General features: G+C 40.8%; 6 protein-coding genes across 11 annotated transcripts; 2 read left to right on the top strand and 4 right to left on the bottom strand.

Moving 5' to 3' along the window:
- Positions 1-640: 640 nt before the first annotated feature.
- Positions 641-3,904, bottom strand: prkag1 (protein kinase, AMP-activated, gamma 1 non-catalytic subunit). Its single transcript, XM_088388514.1, has 13 exons — positions 3,744-3,904; positions 3,151-3,202; positions 2,981-3,081; positions 2,798-2,879; positions 2,662-2,720; positions 2,538-2,583; positions 2,404-2,458; positions 2,058-2,184; positions 1,823-1,988; positions 1,649-1,686; positions 1,316-1,462; positions 1,145-1,244; positions 641-1,082 (listed from the first exon to the last, which is right to left on the bottom strand). The coding sequence occupies exons 1-13, from the start codon at positions 3,750-3,752 to the stop codon at positions 1,072-1,074; spliced, it is 993 nt and encodes a 330-aa protein (XP_088244640.1). The 5' UTR covers positions 3,753-3,904; the 3' UTR covers positions 641-1,071.
- Positions 3,905-4,415: 511 nt separating this feature from the next.
- rhebl1 (Ras homolog, mTORC1 binding like 1) lies at positions 4,416-8,505 on the bottom strand. The gene is made up of 8 exons (XM_088388515.1): positions 8,094-8,505; positions 7,047-7,118; positions 6,809-6,876; positions 6,647-6,729; positions 6,416-6,472; positions 6,273-6,320; positions 5,930-6,011; positions 4,416-5,851 (listed from the first exon to the last, which is right to left on the bottom strand). Exons 1-8 carry the CDS (start codon positions 8,143-8,145, stop codon positions 5,759-5,761), a joined length of 555 nt encoding a protein of 184 aa, XP_088244641.1. The 5' UTR covers positions 8,146-8,505; the 3' UTR covers positions 4,416-5,758.
- Positions 8,506-8,576: 71 nt separating this feature from the next.
- Positions 8,577-15,120, top strand: LOC148390664 (zinc finger protein Eos-like). 4 transcript variants are annotated; one of them, XM_088388508.1, is made up of 8 exons: positions 8,577-8,660; positions 9,742-9,800; positions 9,891-9,998; positions 10,071-10,307; positions 10,802-10,969; positions 11,056-11,205; positions 11,827-11,958; positions 12,252-15,120. In XM_088388508.1, the coding sequence occupies exons 2-8, from the start codon at positions 9,761-9,763 to the stop codon at positions 13,100-13,102; spliced, it is 1,686 nt and encodes a 561-aa protein (XP_088244634.1). In that variant the 5' UTR covers positions 8,577-8,660; positions 9,742-9,760; the 3' UTR covers positions 13,103-15,120. The 4 variants fall into 4 exon arrangements, with proteins under 4 accessions (XP_088244634.1, XP_088244635.1, XP_088244636.1 ...); XM_088388509.1 differs by lacking the exon at positions 8,577-8,660 and adding an exon at positions 8,880-9,052 and having other exon boundaries at positions 10,086-10,307; XM_088388507.1 differs by lacking the exon at positions 8,577-8,660 and adding an exon at positions 8,903-9,052.
- LOC148390663 (small ribosomal subunit protein eS26) lies at positions 15,121-16,431 on the bottom strand. Its single transcript, XM_088388516.1, has 5 exons — positions 16,415-16,431; positions 16,213-16,286; positions 15,489-15,666; positions 15,275-15,405; positions 15,121-15,198 (listed from the first exon to the last, which is right to left on the bottom strand). The coding sequence occupies exons 2-5, from the start codon at positions 16,213-16,215 to the stop codon at positions 15,163-15,165; spliced, it is 348 nt and encodes a 115-aa protein (XP_088244642.1). The 5' UTR covers positions 16,216-16,286; positions 16,415-16,431; the 3' UTR covers positions 15,121-15,162.
- Positions 16,432-16,539: 108 nt separating this feature from the next.
- On the bottom strand, positions 16,540-19,225 carry fkbp11 (FKBP prolyl isomerase 11). Its single transcript, XM_088389851.1, has 6 exons — positions 18,867-19,225; positions 18,721-18,783; positions 17,600-17,687; positions 17,454-17,487; positions 17,272-17,342; positions 16,540-17,173 (listed from the first exon to the last, which is right to left on the bottom strand). The coding sequence occupies exons 1-6, from the start codon at positions 18,978-18,980 to the stop codon at positions 16,965-16,967; spliced, it is 579 nt and encodes a 192-aa protein (XP_088245977.1). The 5' UTR covers positions 18,981-19,225; the 3' UTR covers positions 16,540-16,964.
- A 763-nt stretch (positions 19,226-19,988) lies between these two features.
- Positions 19,989-23,994, top strand: LOC148390661 (ADP-ribosylation factor 3). Of its 3 annotated transcripts, none has more exons than XM_088389853.1 (5): positions 19,989-20,009; positions 21,488-21,709; positions 21,788-21,898; positions 21,975-22,099; positions 22,227-23,994. In XM_088389853.1, the coding sequence occupies exons 2-5, from the start codon at positions 21,562-21,564 to the stop codon at positions 22,386-22,388; spliced, it is 546 nt and encodes a 181-aa protein (XP_088245979.1). In that variant the 5' UTR covers positions 19,989-20,009; positions 21,488-21,561; the 3' UTR covers positions 22,389-23,994. The 3 variants fall into 3 exon arrangements, with proteins under 3 accessions (XP_088245979.1, XP_088245978.1, XP_088245980.1); XM_088389852.1 differs by having other exon boundaries at positions 19,995-20,069; XM_088389854.1 differs by lacking the exon at positions 19,989-20,009 and adding an exon at positions 20,084-20,202.
- Positions 23,995-25,187: the final 1,193 nt, after the last annotated feature.

Below are 25,187 nucleotides of genomic sequence, written 5' to 3'. Positions count from 1 at the left end.
TATTGCTCTTTACCATTGACAGCAGTTAAATACAAAAACTGCATTTCCATGACAAGTGTGACTCATTCTTTGCTTATCCACAGACGGAAGAGAATGGCTCTATATAAACCTAATGCAACATAAATAAATTCAGAAACGTAGAAATAGTGTTTCAAATGACAAAAAAAATCATGTTTGACCATTTCTATTTAAGTCTTGGACCCCTTTGCAAAAAAAAAACAATTTCACAGCGCTGTGTAGAGTACGGTAATACAAATCCCTTTTAATATAGTATGTGTAACAAAACAGATAGTAGTCTTTCAAATGTCAAATCTTTTAAAAACTGATGCACAATGCTACCAAACTTTGTCATAATTGTCTTTCGTGAGTCTATGAATGCACGGTTGGTGAAGCTGGTAGATCGGAAGGTTCATTTTCTATCAAACACATCGCAACCTCAACCTGTTAGTTCATACTTAACTTTAAAAACTTACTTAAAACCTCAATTTTAGGCTGATGATACAATACAATCGATGCCTATATTTTTGTATAACACAAGTAGGGGGAGGGGTCATACTAATGCAAGAATTTACTTCACTGGTTTCTTTTATATCAAACAAATTTTTTTAGGTTCTTTACCTGACATGTTTCGGCGGTTTCTTCCGCCGAAACATGTCAGGTAAAGAACCTAAAACAATTTGTTTGATATAAAAGAAACCAGTGAAGTGATTAAAACAAGGAAAAACAAGATGAACTTAGTACAATTAATGCAAGAATTTGTTTTCCTTTAGCTGGTATCTGACTATTGTTCAATATTGAAAAGAGCATCCTGTAACTGTTATTGCATCTTATCTGCTTTGTGAGGTCAAATTTGGCACAATTGACAGGAACTGTGTTGCCGCAATGTTGTATTGCTCACGTCATAAAAAACGTAGTGAACTTGTATTTCTGCACGGATGAAGAAATGTGACTAGGAAAGACGGGATCATTCATTTTGCTGTCAAAAGCTCCCGACCCCTCCCCCTACATTCCCTCACATCACTTCTTCCTCCCTTTACTCCGGCCTCACCCCTCGTGTGAACTGTGTTCGCCTCATGCGGTGCCTAAGGGCAGAAAAATGAAAACCATTACTTTGAGTCACTGTGCGGTGAAACACTTGGCTTACCCTCATCTCTATTGGTCAGCACGAGCGCCTGGAGGATATCAGAGAGGGAGACGATACCCTTGACCACATCACGCTCGTCCACCACTACCAACCTGTGCACCTGGTTGACACATAAACAACTTTTAACTCACTGGAATCAGTGAGAAAAAGAAAAATCTCCGCTGATCTTACCTCAGCCTCTACCAGTCTGTTGATGATGGCCTCCAGCGTCTCGTGGCGATTGCAGGTCAGCACGCCTTCAAAGTACTGAGAGCGGTGCTGCAAGGCTTTGGTCACGGTCAAGTCAAGGTTGTTGTAAGTCTTCTCGGCTGCCAGATTCTGCGGGGAGCACAATTTGATGATATCAGCACTTTTGAGTTGACCCATGGCCACACTGATGTCGTTTGAACAGAAAGCAGTATGTCTTATTAAGAGTAGGTCAAATAAATGTTATCATAATATATAGTATGACTAAAGATGAGTGTATGAGATGGAATAAATCAACATGGACAACTGCAAACTTACAATGACATCAAATTTGGAGTAAATGTCCACCACTCGACCTGCACGAGAGAGAAGGTGTCAGTGATTAACAACACTGCAGAACCAGTGCCAAGTTCAGTTGCTAAGTGACGAAGTCCTGCTTGGCAGTGCGGACCTTTTGGCATTCAATGATGTTTCATCAAGCGGCCCACCAACCTTTGTCGTCCACCACGGGGAGCGCAGACACTCGCTGCTCTACAAAAATACCCAGCGCCGTGTACAAGGGCGTATCTGTGCGCACCACTGCTATGTTTCGGAACGTCCCGATGTTCAGCGCCTCCAAAGTTTGACCCAGGAATGTCGGTTTAGGCATCTCTGATATCTGAAAACAATAACAGGCTTAGCTGCCAAACTCATGCTCCTATGGCCGAGGTGAACCCAAAAGACGTACAAAGAGCTTCAAGAACTTCAGGATCCGCTTGTGTGTGAGGATGTAGAGAGTGTTTCCCGTCAGGGGGTCGATTACTGGCAGTCTGTGGATCTTGTTTTTGAGCAGCGAAGATACGGCGTCATACAAGCTGCAACATAACAGGAGTGAAGGAACACTGTTCAAGGTCAAGTGAACTCAGGTCACTCAGGTCAAGTGAAAATATGCCTTCTAAAATTGAAGGATCACAGCCAAGTGTTGTTAACAACCCTGCCAAATTGGAATGATTAAAATAATTGCCAAGTATATAAAATGAGCTATAAAACTCAAGCTCTTGAGTCAATCAAAAAAAATTAAAACACAAACAAACCTGGCATTAGGTGATATGCTAACCAAGGGCTTAAAAGAGTCTTGAAGATACAATTCTGTTCAAATAAAAGCAAAACATGTCATGATTATTCAAAAATAAAATAAATTATTTAAGTGTTTAGTAAAAACTCTCACCTCTCCATGTTTCTATTTTGTGCTCCTCCAACTCATAAATCTGAACCTGAAAATTAATTCACATTAATAGAAATATGTGATTCAATGTCACTCACACACCACGGCTGTATATCTACGATCTTACCAGAGGGGATTTATAGTAGCGATGAAGGATGTTAATGAAGTCTGTGATGGTTAGCATGCCTGTAGACAGCATTTGGTCATTTTTTTGTTTAGTTTTAGACAGACACAAAGTATGTGATATAGATATATAATCTTACCAACAAAGCACTGCTTGTTACTGTCCCATAGGGGAGCTGCCCTCACCCCATTGGAAACAAGGGCAAAAAATGCCTTCTTCACCTGTTAAAGTAAAGGCGACAATTTTCCACACGGGTTCCTCTTCGGTCTGTGATATTGATCACCTCGCCCGATTCAAAAGTCAAAACAGGATTTTATCTGACCTGGAGGGATGTGTCGAAAACAACCAATTTGGAGCTGGTGGGTACGAGATCATAACAGCGATGGGACTTCATGAACCTGGTGTACACATTGCGCTCAGGATCTGAAGGGATGAGTGAGACAGGGGTGAGAAGCATTTTAAATGTCATCATTATGCAATTTAGTCTCCTACCTTCAATCACTGGATCCTTTTTGTTGTCAAGCTCTTCCACAGTTGCCGGTATCTGAAAGAAACAACATTGTCAGTTTTGAGAGGCAGTATTATTATTATTATTACTATTATTAAACAAATTATTATTATTATTATTATACAAATTATTATTATACAAATTATTATTATTATTATTATTATTATTATTATTATTATTATTATTATATCTGTCTTTAGAGATGCATCACTTTGAATTAAACAACAAAGGAAATTGCACTGGCTGCTTTACTAAGAAATGCTTCGAACTCCAAGCTAATGGTTAGCATGAATCTGTCAAAGCCTGTTGACAATACATCATCCTTACAAGAAAAGGGCTCCAAATCTGTCTGTCCAACAAAACTAAAGAGACATTTGGGTCCCCCACTAAACTAATTTCAGAAACAATGCGCTACATAGATGTCACAATAATGTCACATATGGAGTTAGCTTCTTGGCAGTGTATTGCAAATAGTTTGTTAGCATCGTTGCTAGTGTTAGCATGTTTCAGACTGCAGCGCGAGAAAGGTCGGAGAAATAGTAAACTGGAAAATATAAAAGTTGGCCGACGGACTTACACACTCCATATTCTAATCGCGTTGTCACGTCTCCTCCTCAGCCAGCTGGGTCGTGTGACAAGCAATTCCGGTGCATCAGCTACGAGTCGAACTGGAGAGCATCGTGAATGGCCGACAGGCAATTACCGTAATACTAATACAGCTAGCGCAGTGAAAATAGCACGTCAAAGATTGTTGAGCCTGACATGGGACTTTACGGTAGAGCCTACGCAAAGAAAATGAAACAACACATTTTTATGCCAACCTGTTTCACAGAAGTGTATTTTGTTGGATAAACATTAATTTAAAATATGCAAAAACTACAGTGTAACTTTAAGACAATTTGATACTTGTTTATTGTCTAATAAAAGAATATATATAGTGTGTGTGTTTTTTAGTTATCTAATATTAGTAACGCCCTTAGACACTGCTCACTTATTGGATGGCCATGCAGCTTTAAGGCTACATTTGATTGGTTTAGCATACAATTCCATATTTATATGCACATTGTAAGGGCAATTATTATTAACATAATTATGTATATATATTGTGCAGTTCCAATATTTATGTATACATATACAGACACACATCGATAGTACAGATGGTCTGTGTTTCTTTAAGTGTATTGTGGGAGGATTTTTTTTTTTCATTGCATGTGGCCACCTAAACAAAAATGTGAAACAAAAACACACATCAAATGAGTAACAGATTTTATATACAAACTGTTTACAGCAAGATTTTTTTGCATGAACGCTGACCGTCATCGGTATGTTGGCGTCCAAGTTGTGTACACCATCATCACCACTGTCAACACCCATGAGATCAAGTTAACAGATGGAAGAAACCCTGTAAGAGCACCTTTGGTCATGAAGGGAACCATATGTGGGAGTTTTGAAAATGTGTAAGGCACAAGACAGAATTGACCAGCCAGCCTCTGTCCATCACAGGACTACTTATTCCACCAAGCACTTGATTAAAAAAAAAAAAAAAAAAGAGATATTACAAACTGTATGAGGAAAAAGTTGAATATGTAATGTGATGATAGTCCACATACAAGTGTATGTTAAGGCAACAAGATCCAAGAAAAACTAAATGCAAACATTGCATCTCAAGTGTCTTGACAGTGATTATTAAATCCAGAGTTTAGATTAAATCACATGCATAACACAGGTTCATTAAACCTTGAAAGCATGACAAGTTCATAAACAATAAAGCCAACTCATCCCATTGTATTTTACAAAGACGTCCAAATGACTTGTGATAAATTACCTCTATGAACTGCTCTAAACTAACGGGGCACGCAAAAGCCTGTATCACTCCAAAAAAACAAAACAGCAAAACCCATTCTATTTAGATTTGACTAAAAGCCATATGTAGCTAAAAGCAATGATATTTTTCCAACCTATACTAAATTGATCTGAGGGTTCCATTAACAGCTTTGTAACTGGTGATGGGAAAAATTTGAAAAAAACTGTAGGGCAGCAGACTAATCTGCTCAGCAGAAAATCTCACAGGAGAGTAGGCTGAATGTATAAATAGCTTGAAAGAAAACTGATAAACATTACACTGGAAACAAGTGTGGAAAGAGTGTTTTGTAAAAGCTCGTAATAAGAGCATCCGCCACTGTGACATGATCAACCAGCACATTTACAGCAAAAAAAAAAAACTGGGGCTCCAAAACTGTCAAGCCGCCAGCACCACGAGACACCAACCACTCCTAAATAACACAAACCAATGTCATCAGGCATTCACAAATAATTATCATTACAAGGGAACTTTGTACGCGGCGAATTAGGATCGGAGCTAAAATCAAACCCACTCGAGAACATTACTATTTCAAGCAAATGTCCAATGAAGGTGCTTCTCTGCCTGAGCTTCTTTTGGTGGAATAGTTTAATGTGAATTGAAGATGGCAGCACTGCCGGGAGGAGGTGGGGGGGGGTTCTTGTTGGTGAGGTCGTCGTCGTTGGTATGCTGGTGGAGCTGTGCACCTCCTGGCTTCAGCAGGTGACTTTGACCATGTCCTCAATGCACTTTTACATCACGGCACACTTTTTCTCTTCCGGCGGGGCATTCCCGTCGGCTTTCTCCATCTCCAGTATGATTCGCTTGAAAACCTCCACGGCGGTCTGTAACACAGGAAGAAGTGAGAAAGAGCCCAAGTATGCACAGAGTGCCAATAGAGTTGTGCATAAAAAGATGATGACCTCGTTCTCCTTGGCTGAGGATTCCATGAAAGCAGCACCCCAGGAATCAGCGAGCTTCTTTCCCTCCTCTGGCTTTATGACCCTGAGATCCAACAAAGTGAACACTGGTTATGAAACTAAAATGGCACACAGATGAGAACAATATTGCATGTTAACCCAAACTTTTCTTCCTTAGATATTCCACTTTACAAAGCTGCTCCAAATAAAATTATTTCATTCTGTGCATATTACTCTAAAGATAAAAAAGACGACTGCAATCCCGCAAAAAAAATACAGATTATTATACTGACATAGTAAATCCACTGAAACATTTTCAAAACAAATGTTCAAGAATTGTGCTTACCTTTCCATGTGGAGATCTTTTTTGTTCCCAACAAGAACGGTTGGAACCCTAAATAGAAAACATTCACGGTGCAAGATTTAAAAAAATAATCAGAGGCAGGGGAGGGGGGTCAATTTTGGGAGTAAAGATTTAAGATAACTTACTGAATCTTTCCAACCATATCTAGCAGCTTGTCGTGGAGAACCTGAACGACCTCAAAACTAAGACAATATACACAGCTCATTTATCACACTGTAAATGGCTCAATGATACAAAGTCTGATTTTAATTCATCATGCTGTTTTTGAGATGAGGATGAGCAATGAACACAAAGTAAAAAACATGCTTTAAAGGGAAGGTTTATTAAAATTCCCAACTACGTTTGCAACTTCATACCTTTTCATGGATGTCACAGAATAAACAAGGACATAGCCGTGGATGTCCATTGAGTGGGACTGGGGAAAAATTGAGTATTCATCCTACAAATGAGAGCATGTCAAAAAAATTTGAATATTGCTGCAGTATATAGGACAAAATGGCGCTGATTAAACAACTCACTTGTCCAGCAGTGTCAACCAGCTGAAGATTGAAGTCTTGACAATTGACGCTGACCATTTTATTGAAGGCTGGGAAAGGAAATTCAGTTTACACAGTATTCATATAACAATAGCACATTTCCTCATATAGACGCCTTCACAACACATTACACCGCTATGTAAACACCGTAGACAAGTAAATTACAATAAAAAAAAGTACTGTACAATATATCAGTTCTATACTGCACAGTGAAACTTACTGTTTTCAATTGTGGGGTCATAGGAGTCGACAAACTGTCCTTCCACAAATTGTATTGTGAGAGATGACTTTCCTGCAGAAGAAAAATGGACATGTGACTTGTGCTTTAATAACAGTATTTAACACACAGACTATGAAAAAACATGTTTCGCAACTAGATTATTTCCAAAATATCAGATAATCACGTGTTTAACTTTTGAGAATGAAACTAGAGTTGTTAAATAGTGCAGTAAATGAGGAGCACCACATTGTAAGACTTGATAGGGATCAGCATGGGTTTTTTCCTCTCTGGTATTTGGGTCACTTACATATAATTTGATCAATAGTTGGTATTGTTATGAAGACATACGTGGTGGGATTTAAATTTAAAAGTCAATTTTACTGATATGAGCATTTAAATTAAAATCGTATTTAATGAGTATTCAACTCAAATCGTTGCTATGAAGCTGTTATGCACGTTTGTCTTTACCGGGATGGAAGAACTATATATAATATCATATTTTTTTTCCCCCATTCAAGAAGAAGGAAACTTGTTCAGATTACATTTGGATTGGACTGCTTTAATGTTGTGTATTAATCTCTTGAGTGCCTTAACTATTCTAGCCTTAAATATGGAATAATCAGTAAGTCAAGTTTTTGAAAATAGGAAATCAGGCATGGCTGTTTCTGCATAGAAGATATTTTAAGGTGTAATACCAAAACTGATTCATTAGAAGAAATACGTGGTTTAATCGTTGTTAATCGAATTTCGTGAAAATGACTCACTTATTTTGAGACACGATTTGTTATGGAAAATAACTGTGCTTCACCTTGCCTAACAGGAATGCCACTGATGTTTAATCTTAAACAAGGCTCCAGCCGAAGGTCTATTTAATAGTTTTGTGAGCGGAAATAGTACAAGTGTAATGCAAACCCCCCCCCCCCAAAAAAACAGGGCGCGTGTTGCTGAGGTCAGCCTGACACAAGGAAAACAAAGCCAGGACCTTAGCTTGATAGCAAGCTAGCTGGCTTGCTAACTAGCACAGCACGAGCTCGGAGCTTTACTCACCTACAGATCTGTAACCGATCACAGCAATCTTCCGGTACTTTGGCTGCGGCATTGCGGCGGAGACGGCGTTACGTTTCAACTATGTAGAACACGGAGCTAGTTTAACGCTCTAAACTAACTTTTAACGCCACATTCGGCTTGCGTCACGTGACAACAACAAACTTTGATGGAGCTCGCTGTTGGGCCTATACCAGTTCGAAGCAGTTTCACCACAGGAAGTACGCCTTGTACTTTTAGAAGAGGGAAAATTCTTGCTCTCAATTTGGTACAGTCTGCGATATCGATCGATGAGTCGAAATCTTTAAACGATCGCCCGAACTTGAACAGTTTACAGATCCCCTTTGTTTTCCTACGCGGTTACAACCAGCAGGTTATAGTAACGGAAAGTATAAGCACACAGTCGTAAAAAGCAGCTCTTACGTCACTCATAGTGCAAAACTACCACACGGCACCGGGGGTCGCTCACGTTGCCCTGCAACCCAATGACACCGGTCTTTGGAACCGCTTTCAATTCGACCTTTCTAGACAGCACAAATACCAGAACAACGTGTCAGGCTCGGGTCAGAGGTGACAAAAATACTTACGGAAGAGGATTAAAAAAAAAAAAAAAAAAGCGGGTGACAGGATTCTGACTTTTTTTCCCCCAGAATTCTGACTTCAAAGTGATAATTCTCACTTTAAAGTCAGACTTTTCAGAAAAAAAAATATAGACAATAAATAATCAATATATACACGTTTCCACTAAGGGAAAGGTCACGTCTTGTTGTAAACAGCAAATGCAAATTTGATGTTTGATGTGGGTTGTATGTCTTTTTATGAATATTTATACGGCACTCGAAATTGTGACCGGAAGTAGTTTGGCGCCCGTAGTTCTGCCGGTCGGGAATGTCGTCGTCATAAATCCAAACAAGCAGATGCAAAAACCGAATAACCTCACTCGTCGCCCTCGCTAGGCATAGGTAATATGGTAATACTACACATGTACGGGGAGTTGACTCATTTAAGTGTCGGTTGTCGATTCTTGACGCGTGGAGAGCTTGTTGTGTAGCTAGTTCGTAGCTGGCTTGTCATAGCAATCGGCGAGGCTGCGGGTGCCATAGCAACCATTTCGGAAACACTGGCCGCCGTGGTTAGCATGTCATGTAGCTGGCTAATTATAGCATTTTCCAGTCTGAGAACTTGTCACGCGTGTCACCCATTGTCATTGCACCATTAAGCTACATAATGTTTAAGCAGCAATGTTCAGTCAGTGAGCGTGACAAATGCCAACGTTGTCGTGGTCGTTTTAGCTGCCTTGGCTTTATGTTTGCGCACAGCAAGCTTAGCTTAGCTTTAGCCGCCAAGGCCGACTGACGATTTAGCTCTGAAAAACTGATAACGCCGTGAAATACAGAGACGCTTTTAGATTCTTGAACGTTCACAATGTGAACTGAAGACCAATTGATAGTAAACGATTATTCAAATGATTTTATCAGTGGTGTCATGAGAATTGCGAGTGAGTCGATCAGCTGATCTGTAGCACGCTCATGTTCCAGTTAGCTCTTGTGTAGCCCAGTTATGTAGATCGAACTTCATTATAGCCCGCTTTTTTAACACCCCTATGTATCAAAGAAAGACGAAGTTCATGTGGATATAACTGTCTTTTCAGTATTGGGTCGAACTCTAGTATGGATGTTGATGACTGCAATGGCCAGTCTTACACACCAGGTCAGCTTTTCATTTATTGTGGTGGAGATACTGTATAATTTCAGCCCATAAGTCACAATGTATGTTTAACTAGGTTTTGTGCATTTGCAGTTAATAGTGGAGACTCTTCAATGGAAAGAGATTTTTCTGGAGGTCTCGGTGGTCGGACAGTAAGCACTCCAAACAGCAAAGAAACGTCACCTCATCGCTCACTCAGTGGTAAATGATAAATACTTCATCCTCCATTTTGCCGTTAAAAAAAAAAGTGACAGTTTTTTTTCATTGCTTTAGCAAATTCCATTAAAGTGGAGTTGTACAGTGATGAAGACCCCGGTCCCAGTAACGACGATGAACGAATGGAACGTCCAGAGGAAGGAGGCGTGGATCAGGGAACGGAGGCACCTGTTTACAGAGAGCTTGCCAATCATGACAACATCAGATTACCCAGTGGGAAGCTGAAGTGTGACATCTGTGGAATGATCTGTATTGGACCTAATGTTCTCATGGTGCACAAGCGCAGCCACACAGGTAATGAAATGCTTCAGATGTGAAATGATGTTCTTTTTATGAGGGCACAACTGTCATGTTGTGAATGCCTACAAAAATGAACAGCATTATTTATCTCATTGAGTACCCAGTGTTATACTTAATTTCACCTCAAACACATTGTTTGGCGATTCTGCTCAGTCTTCAGCTCTCTCTTCAACTATGCATATCTTAATTTGAGATACTAGCTCAGTGGCCTAGTAGTAGAGTGTCCGCCCAGAGACTGGAAGGTTGTGGGTTCAAACCCCGGCCGGGTCGTACCAAAGACTATAAAAATGGGACCCATTGCCTCCCTGCTTGGCACTCAGCATTAAGGGTTGGAATTGGGGGGTTAGATCACCAAATGATTCCCGGGCGCGACACCGCTGCTGCCCACTGCTCCCTTCGGGGATGGGTTAAACGCAGAGCCAAATTTCACCGCACCCAGTTGTGTGTGTGACAATCATTGGGACTTTAACTTTTTAATCTTTGTGTAGGTGAGCGGCCATTCCAGTGTAATCAGTGTGGTGCCTCCTTCACTCAAAAAGGAAACCTGCTCCGTCACATCAAACTGCACTCCGGAGAGAAGCCTTTTAAATGTCCTTTGTGTAACTACGCCTGTAGAAGAAGAGACGCACTCACCGGTCATCTTCGCACTCATGCCGGTACAATATTTAGGCCTCATAAATGTGCCCCCCCCCCTTGCATGTATGGTGACAAAAGTAATGCCCTCCTTGCACTTTGCCTCCAGTATCCTCTCCAACTGTTGGGAAGCCATATAAGTGCAGTTACTGTGGTCGCAGTTACAAGCAACAGAGCACATTGGAGGAGCATCTGGAACGCTGCTACAACTACTTACAGAGCGTGGAGTCGAAGCAGCCTAATAGCGCTCAGCATCTGGGTGAGCATGGTTCTTTTGAAACACAATACAGCTACGGCGAGTTGAGTATAGTGCTGGTTTCGCTTCACTTGGCTTGTGGTGCTTTTAAAAAGCAATCATGCATGTATTTTTGACTTTTTTTCTGTTAGTACATGGAGGTGACATGTCATCCCATTTTTACACCCACCAGACTTTATGTTCTTCTTGGTCTCTGGCTTATGTGTTCCTTTTAGATTGTACCACCAATTGTTCAGTCTGAGTCACCACATTATTGAAAACACTTTTGCGTCAGTCTACATTTAAGTGAAATGTGTGCCAAGACAGTTGCAGTAGCCTGTCAAAATGTCTGTAACGACAAGATGGCAATCTGAAAAATATGGTTTGAGTGAAACTTGTGCCATGTTCAAGAAAAGTTTGTATTTGGTTAAAATAAAACATTCAAATTACCATTTTGAGGCATAATTCCTATACATAGAGATGGTGAATTTTGGGTTTGGGTCTTTGGGTGTAAGCTAACATTGTCAAAATGATCCACCCATCCATCTGTTTTCCATCTTTTCATACTTGCTTTGGTTTGAAAAATGTAGTTGGACAATTTAGAATCTGTGACCAGAGCAATGTTATATATTCTGTGTTTTGTAGGGGAGGAGATTAGGGAGATGGAGTACATAGCCGACTCCCGGCTTCATGCCTCCTCAGACAAGATGACGTTTGTTGATCGGCTTGCCAGCAGCGTCACCAAACGCAAAAGATCCATGCCGCAAAAATTTGTAGGTGAGCATTTGGCCTCGTTTTTGGTTGAGGTTTGACAAAATAGCCGCTTCGTAGTGTGGAGACAAACTTTACGAACAAGGCTCACAGATTTGACTCAAAACAAAAAGTTAGTAAATCCCCATTTACAAAATGGCGTCCACGCATGCTTTCAGTTGTTTACTTTTATCTACCCCGATTTTAGATTTTATTTTTTCCCCTTTATTTATTTGCAAAGATTAGAAGACACACTGATGGCAGAAAACGTGCCATTGTTCCGTGTTTCAGTACAATAGGATTGTCTTTTCTAATTGCAGGACAGAAGCACATACATCGTGGACATGCACCTTATGAGCCTCAAGCTGCTTTGGACAAAGATGGAGAGACACATCCAGGAGACTTGGAAGTCCTACACATTCCTGGAGGAGAGTATGCAGGTGTAGCTGCCAGTGGAGGCGGGATGGCGGACACCCTGCAGCCTCTCCATCTCCCCACAACTCACCCTTCGTGTTTATCCGAACTCCGATCGATGCACGGCGCCGCTTACACGCCCGGCGCTCTCGGTCTGAGGCTGGACTGCGTGGGTTCCGGTGCGGGGCTGGGGAGCGCCAATGCGGGGAGAAGAGAAGCGGCGGAGGGTCACGAAGACCTGCCCGTGGGTCAGAGTCAGGCAACGTCCCCCAGTAACGGTTGCCAAGACTCTACGGACACGGAGAGCATGCCGGACGAGCCGTGCAACAGCACCGCTCCCGGTGCTGCCCTTCATAGGAACAACGGGCATCATCTCCACAACGCGGCTCCTCCTCCACACTACAAGATTTGGGACAGACGCAGCCCGGGCCACGCCAAAGACGGGGAGGTCAAAAGAGAGGACGGGGGTCACCACGCGGCCCCTCCATCTGGCCTCGCCCCGATGCCCAGTTCACCTACGACGCCCTCGTCCACCTCCAGGGAGACACTGCGAGTGGTGGACGGCGAAGGGCGGACGGTGCGCTGCTTCCGATGCGACCACTGCCGCGTGCTCTTCCTGGACCACGTCATGTTTACCATCCACATGGGCTGCCATGGATTTCGCCAGCCTTTTGAGTGTAACATCTGCGGCCATCGGAGCCAAGACCGCTACGAGTTTTCTTCTCACATCGTCCGTGGAGAGCACATCCTGGACTGAGGAACGGAGTCCGTGAGCTCGGCCTGGCTCGGTTTGGTCTGCACAGTGCAAAGGAACCATATTATTTATCATGACGCACTTTGAAAATGTCTTTGAACATGCACTTTCCCATCTGCACATGTGCCTTGCGCCCCAATTCAGGATTCCCACCTGATGCACATACTGTGGTTGACCAATCCGACCTGAAAACTCTCAAGCACTTTAACAGATTCTTCATCCCAAAAAATCAAATGTGAAGACATCCGCCTCCTTTGAAGACACATCCCTTAAAAAAATAATCACATTTTACATTCACTGTCAACTTTTCCAGCCCTTGTTAAGTGCAGACCAAATTAGAGAGCCAGGTCTAAGTTTGTGAGATCTTTTAAAAGTTGTCTGTGAATCCTAAATGCACTTTTGGTTTTGTATCAAATGGTGAAGTGATGGAAGTGAGTGTACTTCTATGTGAGATGCCCTTAATTTTCTGGAAGTAGGATGTGCAAGTGTACAATGAAAGCCTTTACTTGGATGACTTGACTACTCGTGTTGTGTGTCTGTTGTTAATTATTTGTTCTATAACTGCTTCTGTTGCACTGATACTTGCCAGAATATCCAGATTATATTAAACTGTTTTCTAGAATACGTCACAAACTGCACATTTCTCTCAATGAATGAGGAAAAAAAACATCACTGCCGCTGAAGTGGGAGAGTTTGATCATATGTCAAATCTGCAAATGATATTATGTCAATTCGGTTGCAACTATTACTTGGTTTGAATTGTGCCTTCCCTTGTTGTAATTGAAATTCAGTGACTAGCGCTGAAGCTATGAACTAACAATCATATCCTCAAACATACAAAATTGTGTTGGAATGAGTTACCAAAGATCTCAAGTTGTCTTTAACACAGGTGGGATTTCTAAACATAGATCTACGCAAGAGCAAAACCTCCCAGTTATATCAGCATCAATGTCAAATATGGCACTGCAAAGTGTTTAAATATTAAATGTGGCCAGCACCGCTTTTTTGGTAAAGCCTTTGTCCTTTAATAGGGTTATATAAAGATGATTTTGAATTGTATGATATAAAGTGAAAAAAATTTGACTGGTCTTACAACTCTCAAGCTACATTTTACAGAACATTAAGCACAAGCCTAGAAATGACAGAGAAGCAACAAAAAATACGTTGAAACCTCAAATATAATCAATTTTTGTAAGTAGACATACAGATCCATTTTATTTTCTTACACTTTTGGTCAAATTAAGGATTCACCTATCATTTAATCATTAAAGTTAGCTTGCCTTACATTCAAGTGATTGGACTGTTGTACTAAGAAATGTTTATTTAAAAAAAAAAGTTCCCTGCTTGATATATGCTTTGATGTAATGAGTAACTTGCACCGGCTTGCTTCCTGTATATAGTCCTTTTTGATATTGTGCCTTCTTTCTTGTAGTGTTTTTGCAACTATTCACCTTGTGCTGCAAAAGTCCAGCTTTGTGACATGCTTACCACCACCACAAACTTTCCCCTTGGTAGAACCACTTGACACTTTTTACTACAAGAGGTCCATAGGATAAATGCTGCTGCTAAAAGCCAAAGAAATCTCCCTGCAGACATGAAACCTTTGCTGGCTTTAAGTGTCATATTATGAAAAAAAAAAAAACACACCCATAGATTTTTGTAAGGTACTGGCTATATCACCTATCCTCGTTTGCCTTCAGTGTGAGTGGTGTAATTGTGCAACAAGAATTGTGCTTCAGCATGTGTTACCAATCCTCAGCTCACAATTACTCACTTGTATGATTGCTAATTATATGATTTTAGAAACACTTGGATGTGTTTGTAAGCCTCTCACCTCCTGTAAATGAGCTGATATCACTTTGAATTAATGCAAACTCTTGAAATATATCAGTTATGCATTTCACTAGTTTGATCTTAACTACTGTAAATTTTGTACTGTAAATATTTACTCCAAATAAAGTCAACACCTATTCTCTTGTGTTCTGAAATGCTAAATCATAAATTCAATGAAAAACTTTAAAGACTTTGTGAAGACTTTTATTTCTCAGGCGTAAACATGTTCTTTACATGGGCTTTGCAGGAGCTCTTGGTGCACCAGCCTACAACAAAAACAAAACGAGTTAGAAAAACTACTGTGTTTGCACAGTATTAGACTATTTTGGAACGGTTCCTCACATTGGGCCTGAACCTGGGTGGTGGGGTGCGGTCTTTCCTGGCCTCACAGGAGCGGTTCCTCACCACTTTACTGTGGATGGCGCAGCTGACACAATAGTGCAGCTTCACGTAGAGCTTGGGCAGAACATAAGCTATACAGAAGAAGAGCCGGGTGGAAAGCACATTAGTGCATAATGCATTGACATTTGCTAAACAGTACAGAAGAAGCACTTACAATCAAAGACGCTGGCCTCTGAGATGTCTCTCACGGCTGCAGCCTCCACAATGTTCCTGATGACAAACTTCTTGATGGCCTTGTCCTTGGGGACGCAGCGGGCACAGTTGGTGCAACGGATGGGCTGCACGTGCCCACGGCCCTTCTTGGCACGACCGTTATTCCTTCTCTTCTTAGTCTGAAATACATAATATGAATATATTTAGATTTCTGTCAAAGTGTTGCATCAGTTAATCACTATTTACTATGCAGTTCAGTCACAAATCGTATAACAAATCGCCTACATATTAGCAATCTACTACATTAAACACTTCCACATTTGAAGCTGACATTAAATGTGACTTAATTTACATGCCGACACCAACACTGCTCTAAAATGCTCAAAATGATACACTTATGTAATTGTACAGTACAACAGTGGTTATAAAGCTTGGTGCAAAAATTCATTAATCAGAATAAAGCCTTTATAATCGTCCCTTATGATTTGGCTTTATCCACCGCTCGCTACCTGAACACATGCACAGCGGTGTTAGCTTGCTAACCGCTAGCATTTAGGCCCGGACAACTTTTTCAATGGTTTTGTGTACTTTAAACGACAATATAACACATCGTGAGGGTCTTTGAGGTTTTATTAACTGCGAATGTTTAAAGAGGAGTCTTTATTCGTCAAATGTATCGGTTCATTTCGTTTTTTGCCGAACGACTGGCGTTGGAGTAGACTCACCATGTCGCACGGGAAGCTGGGAAAGAGGACAGGAAGAGGTTGTACCGCGAAAAGTAGTGCATTTCCGCTCCACCCTGGGCACCAAATTAACGTTCTCAAAATTAAAACAAACATGTATTGGCCTTGATGGTTTATATTTTTTATATTGTATTGTTTTTAATAAATTTAATTTGATCATATGATAGGTTTCAAATGAAATTACCAGTTTGTTGATGCGGAGTGATATGACCTGTATGCGCATGCGCGTCGCTAATCAAGAAAAAAATAAAATAAATAGTAATAATAATAATAATGATGAATAATAAATAAAGACCACGATGTCCATAGTGTAGGGTTTCATGAGAACAAAGATTTAATTTTCCCATTTGATAACAGATTCACTGACATAAGCCTCAGAATGTGGTGGTGTCAAAGGGATAGTTTAAACACAATGTCAAAAGAAAGGCCTAATTGTAATTTTTTTTTTTTTTAGCAGAAATCATCAACCGATTAGATAGATACTCAACCATGCAGTCCAATAAAATAACAATGTATTGAAAGATGTGTCATCTTTGTCTGTTGAAATTTGGATGTGTTGTCATTTATTCAAGCTCACAGAGGCTGAAAATCTGTCAGAGATGCAACATCTACAGGCAGTGTAAACATCCATGCCACCAAAGCTGCTTACTGTACAATCAACACCCATTTTATAAAATCAACACAAAGGAAACACTTTTTTTTAAAATTTATTTAAATAGTTCTTTGTCCCATCTTTATTTCTTCTTGCTTTTCTTGTCCTTTGCCTTCTTTTTGCTGGGTTTGGGGTCTTTGGCTTTGTTGTAGAGGTAAAGTCCCACCAAGCCAAGGAGAGTGGGCACCAGCGCCAAACACACAAGGGGGAACACGTCGTTCACCATCTTCTGCCAAGGCGTCTGCTGTGTCAACGAGATCACTTCCACCTCAAACTCAAGGGCAGCGTCACCTAGTGCACATTAAGAGCAACATTGATACTTCATGCATGTTTCAAATGATGGCATCAAATATTTTCAGTAAAAAAAATAGTTTTTGTTTGTTCTCTACCTGGAATCGTTGGTGGGTAACCTTTCTTCCCATAGGCGAGGTGAGATGGAATTGTAGCTTTAATTTTTTGCCTGAAAGAGCATGGAAAGGCAACAAAAATTTAACAAACATTTTTTAGATTCCACCATCAAGTGACCAAGTTTTGAGCACCACTATATTGCTAAAAGATTTTTCTTACTAACCCTTCGCACACGCCAATCAAGCTTTGTTCTAAACCTGAAAGGAAATAAAAAAGATAGTCAATTCCCAAACTGCATATTTTTTTGAAACATTTTATTCGTTCTGTATTTCAATGCAATCAAATCAACGGATTTAGCTCGTAACCCACCAGAAATGACAGTCCTCTTCCCCAACTCGACAACAAGAGGGTCCCGAGACAGCGAGGAGTCAATGACCTTCCCGTCCATTAATTTACTCTGGTGAGCAGAGAAACAATTGTAACAAAATAAATAGACAGATTGTTTATTGTTCTGATTCATTGTTCGCCTCCTTCTGGATTACACGCTATAGCCACCAGGGGGGAGTATAAAACATAGAGAGTGTTACATTTAGGTCTGATGATGAAATATAGAAGCCAGTTGCAACTGGTTTGTAATGTAGATTTTTTTTATGAATACTAACGTTACTAATAAAACATACATGGCTATTTTTAATGAAAACAATTACATAGTTTATAAGTTTAAAACTACTGTATTATTGATGCAAGTTTTGTTAGCCCAACAAAGCAATTTCCTATTACCTGTGAGCATTATGCTAGTGCACATTCATGAGGTAACGTTTAAGTATCAATCACGGCTGACCGGTTTTCTGAGTTTGGTCATGTGACGTTCGCAAGGTGAACACTAAGGCATTGTGGTGTCATTTTAGTAGTACAAAACCAATGAAAACTAATGAATGACTATGGCGCAACACGTGGGCTAGGTGTTCTGAGATTTAAGGTTCCAATCTCAACTCTGGCCTTTCAGTCTGGAGTTTGTATTCCAAATGCATTCAAATTATAGGTTCAATTAAGTCTAAAATGACATTAGGCATGAATGTGAGCATGCTCATATGTATTTGGGAAACACTGCAGTAGTGGATCACTCTATGCTGTACCACTAGTGTGTATATAGAATGAAAGGATAAGAATTAATGAATGCAATCTAATATTAGATTAAGAAACATCGACATAACGTGTTACTGATAGCATTCGTGTGATCGTGGAGATTAACACTGTGTGTGCATATGCAGCAGTGCGGTCAGATAGCCAGCCTGGCAATGTGAACGCGTGGATGAGCTGCTCTCGTGTTATTGCTGACGTGTTGCACACAATGGCCCACTCACTCTCACGCCACACAACAGCAGTCGACCGGTATCTCATAGCCGAGGCTTGATTGACTCACCAAATTCATATATTTTGCAGGAATGGTGTTGCTTATGAATCGTGTAGTGCATTTAATTGTGTCTTACCGTGTAGTGGATCTGCAACGTGTCCCCCATTGTGGAGAGTAGTGAACAAGTTTCGGGTTTCATCTTGGGGCAAAATAGTTGACCGTTAGTATTGCATTTTGTTCAATGCATCGTTGACATTGCAGGGAGCATCGTTTTCTACTCACCAAGATCTCCACCTGCAACTCCTCGGTTGCATCGTCGTCGCCTCGCACAAGTCCCCCCGTGAATGTGAAAGCTGCAAGCAGCAGGAAAACAAAGCTACCCTGCATTGTGAACATATGCGGGAAGGAAAAAAAAAGAAGACGTAAAACAGCAATTTCCGCGGTATCTGCGGGCGAATTCGTCTGCCTGGGCCCGCAGGTGAAACGCGTCTGTGCTCCGGCTAATGGTGATGTGTTAAAAAAGCGTGCAAAGATAAAAACCGTGCTGCCGTGGACGTTGGCCCCCGACACTTGGCTCTGTGGGACGAGCCCGCCTCGTACCTTCCGTTAACATCACACATCTGCACATAAGCAGAGGACGCGCTGCTACTCACGTACGCTGGGGGGCGCTGTGGTGTTTGAGGCTTGCCACGTCGCCTCTCTCAGCCGCCCTGGCCTGCTGTGCATTTAGCATAAATTTCCGCGTCGCTCCAATTTTTGTCATTTTTATATTGAAGCAGAAATTAATAGAGAAAACGAATATCTGTTTGATGAATATTTGTTTTGTGATTTGCAACTGTAGCCAGCCCCGACAACCACATTTTAAAATTGTCAGTAAATTGCAACTTACGTTTATAGAGATTAAGAACAATAAAGAAGAAATTGTTCAAAATGGCCTCTGAAAATAAATATGTATTTAGTGCAATTACTCGTGGATGAAGCAAAGTCACAACTGTAGTGTTGTATTTCCCATGGCTTTAAAGAGCGTGCCCCAATGTGTGATGTCAGGAACATGACAATAAACATTAAATGAATGCCTCTTTGAGAATACTTAAATACAGTTTCCAATATATAACATATTAATTCCCTTAAATTTCATGTTGTGGTATCAGGATAGACTAGTAGTAATTATAATGGTTGCCATATTTGTAATCTTTTCATTTTTCCAGGTACAAATATATGAAAATAAGGAATGAAAACATACATACAAAATTTTATGAAAACATAGAGTGCAATGCGTTTAATATAATACAAAATTGGTTTGTTGTCCTTATTTCAACCAAAGGCTCTTCTCATCGTTTGTTGAGTCATGAAAACTCTCGCGAGATCCTATCTCGTTAGACCACTGCTCTCCAGGAAACCTCGCGATACGTCTAAGCGAGCTAGGTAAGTAGCGGTTCCTTCATACTAACTGGCACCCACCGACGATTACTAAAATCCGACAAAGTAAGTCCCGATTTATGATAAATAACCTCATGTAGCATGGCCGATTTGTAGCGTGTGCTCGGCATCACTCTTCTCCGGGACGAAGTGACGGCAGACGGCATTGTGACAGGAGGATGCGCGCGGAGCGGAGGAGGTGGATGAGAAGAGCAGATGAATGGAGGAGGGATGGGGTGTAAAGAGATACTTGCTAGCACCGATCATCCATTCCGCTATTAAAACGGCAATCAACTAGATTTATCGTCTTATGATACGGCGCATAATTAGGACGGGATCTTGCAGATATGGCAAAATAAGCGACGGCTCGCTCGGTACAGCGTCGATACAAGCAGGAGCGAAACGAGTTAATTGCTGGAACGTTAACGACGCTAGCATCGGTGGCTAACGTAGCTAACGTGGGTCACCCTGGCCGCATTCCTATCATGTGACCTACCGGCTTACCGGGGCCCTGCTGGCAACCACCTAGTGTGTGCGCACGGGTGGATGTGTGTTAATACAGTCGACATAAAAAACATAAGGACGCCAGAAAAGAAGTAAAAGTGCGACGCGCTCCTTCAGCACCATGGACAGGGCTGCTGCAGTTTATATTCTTATTTATTTCTATGCATATCCTTTTATTTAGTTTTCCTGTAAATTTAGTATTTACTGTGCTAAGTAATTGGATAATGAATACAAATGACTGATATGAAACTATTTGCAGAAAGGTAATATTTAATATATATAACCCACCTCTGCCTCAGTTTAAGACAGCTTTTGTATTTGATATCACTCGACAGGGAATATACGCAGTTCAGTTCATTTCAAAGTAGGCTTTACCATAAGTAAAGTGAATTAGATGGGCTCAGGCTGAAATTGTCTCCACCGCAAAACCTTTCTTAACTGTAAAGACTTGGTTTTACATAACATTTTAACAAGTAGTATATGGCCTGTTATTGACTGCTGATCAGTCCAGGATGTAGTCCACCTTCTGGAATGTGGGAAAATAAACGGGTTTTATTCGTAATAGGATTAATCTGTTTTTGAGGAATAGCCTCATTCCCAGAAGGTATTTTAGTTTCTGCTGTAGCTCAAATGGACCTTTTTAAAATGTTAGGTTCTCAAGGCAGCCCTAAAAAAATAGGACATTCAGCAATGCTTTATGAGGGCATTCATTTAGGCTAACGTTTGAGGGAGGAAAAACAGAACAAAGGTTCTGAACAGATTGCTCTGCAGCCTGAAGCCATGGTGCTGACTTGCTTTCTTCTGCACTATGACCATCTCTGTGGGCGATAAGTGGAGCTTGCTTGTGTCTCATTGCGTGTGTGGAAAGTGGTCGTCATCTTTTTTGTTCAAACACGTTTGTTAGTTACACAATATTTGTATGTTTTCATTCGTTTGTGTAGGTGGACCTAAGTGAATGTACATTTTGCTCTCTCATTTAGCCCTCCGTAAACGGATCCCTTGCCGTACACCTTGCATAAAGGCATCTAGAGTCCTTACAAAGCCTCTCGGAATTATGGGGAACATTTTTGGGAATCTGTTAAAGAGCCTCATAGGGAAGAAGGAGATGAGGATCCTGATGGTGGGCCTGGACGCTGCAGGAAAAACTACAATCCTCTACAAACTCAAACTGGGCGAAATAGTCACCACGATCCCAACCATCGGTATGCGCAAGATTAAAAGCGGCTCAGCGTATGTGCCGTGTTTGTTGTATGACCTCATGCAACACACTTTGTTCTCAGGCTTTAATGTGGAGACGGTGGAGTACAAGAACATCAGCTTCACTGTGTGGGATGTGGGTGGGCAGGACAAGATCCGCCCCCTCTGGAGACACTACTTTCAAAACACACAAGGTGAGCTCAATACAGCAGTACAGAAGATAGCAAATATTTGAATCTATTTATTTTTTTCTCTTTTACCCCGCCCCAGGTTTAATCTTTGTGGTGGACAGCAACGACAGAGAGCGTGTCAATGAGGCACGAGAGGAGCTGATGAGGATGCTGGCTGAGGATGAGCTGAGAGATGCAGTGCTCCTTGTGTTTGCCAATAAACAGGTAAGAAACACACACACACGGTCAACTGTGGAGATTCTGATCCAGCCACAATGTGTTAGTTTCATTAGATTGCTCTTATGGTGCTTGCTGGTTACAGTTACAGTAATCCAACCGTTCCATCTTGTAGGACTTGCCGAACGCCATGAACGCCGCCGAGATCACAGACAAGTTGGGTTTACACTCCCTGCGCCACCGTAACTGGTACATCCAAGCCACCTGCGCCACCAGCGGCGACGGCCTCTACGAGGGCCTCGATTGGCTGGCCAATCAGCTTAAGAACAAGAAGTAGGAAGTTAGGAAAAACATCAACATCCGACTTTTTGTATGTTTATTTGTTTCATTGGGGACTGACGGTGCGGGATCGAAGAATCTGAAGAGATTTTAGGCTTTCATTTTCAGTCTCTCATCGTTTGAGCCGAGTTTCAACCAAACGCCACACGCTAACCATCAACAATCACTCCGGCATGTGCTTTTTTTCTCTTGTCTGTAGGTGCAGTGTGCTCTTATGTTTGTTGGGTCACGTGACTCCATCACACTGGAGAAGTTGACTCATGTGTGTGTGTGTTTTCTCACTAAAGCTCACGCTCAGTTGTCTTTTGTTACCTGACACAGCCGAGTTGCACAAACAACCATTACCACTATGGGAAGCATTCTGAGCATTTTATTTGATATCCATCTTGAGGTTCATGTACCTGCACGTGCCGTCTTGTATGCAAATGTGCTTGCAGCTCCTCTGGGGAATCTGCTGGAGTGTTTCGATTTTTTTTTTTTAATTAAAATAGCAAAAAATTGTTTACAGGGATTTTTATGTTTGTTTGCTTTTACTGCTGTAACTCTCGAATTTCCACTTTATGGGGATCAGAAATGGGTATGTTAAGAGATGAAAATACAAATACATACTAGTAAGGCAAAATATTGCACTAGTGTGTGATCCTACATGATAAATAAAAATTCTTCCAAAAAGTGCATACTTGTACCTGGACCCCGAGCTGGATATCAAGGATATCGAATAAATACTCCAAAAGACTTCCCACACCCAATTCTGAGTTGTGTGTATTCGGCCTGGAACAAAATGAACACATTCTTGTCACGCCTTTTTGGGCAGGAATGTTGAAAAACACTCTTTGTTTCAAAAGTGAGTTCTCATTCTAGGCGTTCGTCCGATTGTTTCGGTTGTTGCAACCTCATATCTGTGTTTACTGAATGTGAATATTACACGTGTCTGTAGAAAAGGCAGTTAAGTACACTATATTTATTTTACACAGTCATTTATTTAGGTGATGTGTCAGCATAGAAAAGAAAGCAGGGTAAAGCGGATCAAAATTGTGCGGAGCTGATACCAGCAAGCTTCCGTGTCCTCATGTGAAAAGATTTTGTCTAAATGTATCTGTGCATCTATTCTATGTTCAACCATGAGTTTGATCATTTGGGTTTTGGTGGCCTTATATGTAGTGACGGCTAAAAAAAAAAATGATTTGATCTTTTGCTTCTGAATATTTATCAGGAATAATGTTTGGATTATTTCTTTTCTCTTACGCTGTCAAAACAGCTTTTGTGCACTGTAGTTTGAGATGATTAGGCAAAAGTTTGTCTTGCTGTAGCTTCTGTTTTGCCTCTATACTTGATCCATCATTAGTGGTAGGTCTTATTTGTAAGAGTGGGGGAAGGGGGGGGGGGGTATTTAAACAAAACAAAACAAAAAAACGTAAAATGTGACCACATCAGTAAAGCAAATGCAAAAAGTGAAGAACCCCGGTATTCATTATGTACCGTTCTAGTTACACGCATCGATGTCCATGTTTCAATGCTGAATGCATGGAGAGCAGACATCCATGTGATGATCACTTCCTGCTGTATCACCAATAAACCCATTTTCTGTAGGACCAGTCTCATCAGCTTGGACTCATGTTACTTGTGCAATTTATGCATCCACTGAAAAAAATAGTTTTTTTTTTTTCTGGTATGAAATACATTTGTGATGCCCAAAAACTCGGAAAGACATTTCTTGTTAATCAAAAATACATTTAAGGATGCATAAAGCAAAATTTGCTGTTAACCCGTGTCATTAATTTCTTTTTATTTATCGTGTTAAAGTTGAGAAACGAGTGTTGCTTGAGTGTGTGTGAGCTATTATGAAGAAAAAGAAAACTGGCTCTTCAGGCCCAGCAGGTTTCCACAAAGCGGTTTGACTGGGTTGCCCTCTCTCACGGCAAAAAGTTGTTTGCGAGGCGTTTAGATAGCAAAACAACAAGAGGCTTTCCAAATAACCTCATATAAAGGTTACAGAGTTCAGAAGGGCAACTTTTAGTTTGGACTACCTTATTTTTTTTTACTTCTGCTTCCTTCTTCTATTTACTACCTCTGCCATGATTTTGTTTTGAGGTCATTTGTGTATTACCTTGCGTTTCTTTTATTTTTCACATATAGGAATTAATCAGTTGAGTTAGTGATTAAAATGTTTAAACAATTTGGATTGCTTCACCTACAATAATTAATCAAAGGATCTTTGGAAATTATGTTTTTTTTTTTTTATTACTATGCTGAAATTTTATGCTAACAAAAATATGCGAAAAAATTATGCTAACACATGCTAATGACTTATTTTGTACAAGTGCAAAGAGGTGAAGTCACAGTGCACAAGTACCGGTAATCTTAAGGCCATCTGTGTGAAGGAGTGGAAGGTTCAAAGTCCAACCAAAGCACCTTAAATAAAGATTATGAGCTGCGTGCTAGTTTTGTGTGCAGGTCATATTGCGTATTCGAAGTGGGCAAATGTGAGTTTTCACTTTTCTCTTGGAGGTTCTCAAATGATGATTTGTAGTAAACACCAGCTCATCTGTCGTGACGGAGACGATACAACAACAAAATTGTCAATCTGGTATTCTCTGACGTCACCACTTCCTGTTTGTGAATTAAAATTTAAACCGCACGAGGCTTTGCAAGAGCAGTAGTCATCGATGACGAAGTTGGAATGGACAACCAAACCCATTTTAATTGTGACTTAATTGCAATAACCTTTGATTTTTCTTTGGAATTACCTGACACGTCACACATCATAAACTGTGAGCAAATTTTGTTTGGACAACAC

The sequence above is a fragment of the Syngnathus floridae genome, chromosome 11 (assembly GCF_059516105.1).
Source record: "Syngnathus floridae isolate MCC-2025c chromosome 11, RoL_Sflo_1.0, whole genome shotgun sequence".
In the NCBI taxonomy this organism is placed as follows: Eukaryota; Metazoa; Chordata; class Actinopteri; order Syngnathiformes; family Syngnathidae; genus Syngnathus; species Syngnathus floridae.
This window is presented reverse-complemented; position numbering and strand designations above follow the sequence as displayed.

Bases quoted from the DNA above. Each gene is read 5' to 3' on its own strand.
- LOC148390663 (XM_088388516.1), bottom strand. The intron at 15,406-15,488 runs GTAAGTGCTTCT...TCTTCTGTATAG, and splicing joins AGAGGCCAGCGTCTTTGATT to CTTATGTTCTGCCCAAGCTC. The intron at 15,199-15,274 runs GTGAGGAACCGT...TTTTTGTTGTAG, and splicing joins CACCCAGGTTCAGGCCCAAT to GCTGGTGCACCAAGAGCTCC.
- prkag1 (XM_088388514.1), bottom strand. The intron at 2,880-2,980 runs GTCAGATAAAAT...TTACTTTAACAG, and splicing joins TTTTCGACACATCCCTCCAG to GTGAAGAAGGCATTTTTTGC. The intron at 1,687-1,822 runs GTTGGTGGGCCG...TCTCTCGTGCAG, and splicing joins CCCCGTGGTGGACGACAAAG to GTCGAGTGGTGGACATTTAC.
- fkbp11 (XM_088389851.1), bottom strand. From the start codon at position 18,980: ATGTTCACAATGCAGGGTAGCTTTGTTTTCCTGCTGCTTGCAGCTTTC. The intron at 17,688-18,720 runs GTAAGACACAAT...TCTGCTCACCAG, and splicing joins CGTTGCAGATCCACTACACG to AGTAAATTAATGGACGGGAA. The intron at 17,174-17,271 runs GTAGAGAACAAA...AATGTGCACTAG, and splicing joins TTACCCACCAACGATTCCAG to GTGACGCTGCCCTTGAGTTT.
- rhebl1 (XM_088388515.1), bottom strand. From the start codon at position 8,145: ATGCCGCAGCCAAAGTACCGGAAGATTGCTGTGATCGGTTACAGATCT. The intron at 6,473-6,646 runs GTATGAAGTTGC...ATATTGTCTTAG, and splicing joins TCTGTGACATCCATGAAAAG to TTTTGAGGTCGTTCAGGTTC. The intron at 5,852-5,929 runs GTCATCATCTTT...CCTGTGTTACAG, and splicing joins CCTCAGCCAAGGAGAACGAG to ACCGCCGTGGAGGTTTTCAA.
- LOC148390664 (XM_088388508.1), top strand. From the start codon at position 9,761: ATGGATGTTGATGACTGCAATGGCCAGTCTTACACACCAG. The intron at 11,206-11,826 runs GTGAGCATGGTT...TGTGTTTTGTAG, and splicing joins TAATAGCGCTCAGCATCTGG to GGGAGGAGATTAGGGAGATG. The intron at 11,959-12,251 runs GTGAGCATTTGG...TTCTAATTGCAG, and splicing joins CATGCCGCAAAAATTTGTAG to GACAGAAGCACATACATCGT.
- LOC148390661 (XM_088389853.1), top strand. From the start codon at position 21,562: ATGGGGAACATTTTTGGGAATCTGTTAAAGAGCCTCATAGGGAAGAAG. The intron at 21,710-21,787 runs GTATGCGCAAGA...CTTTGTTCTCAG, and splicing joins CACCACGATCCCAACCATCG to GCTTTAATGTGGAGACGGTG. The intron at 21,899-21,974 runs GTGAGCTCAATA...ACCCCGCCCCAG, and splicing joins CTACTTTCAAAACACACAAG to GTTTAATCTTTGTGGTGGAC.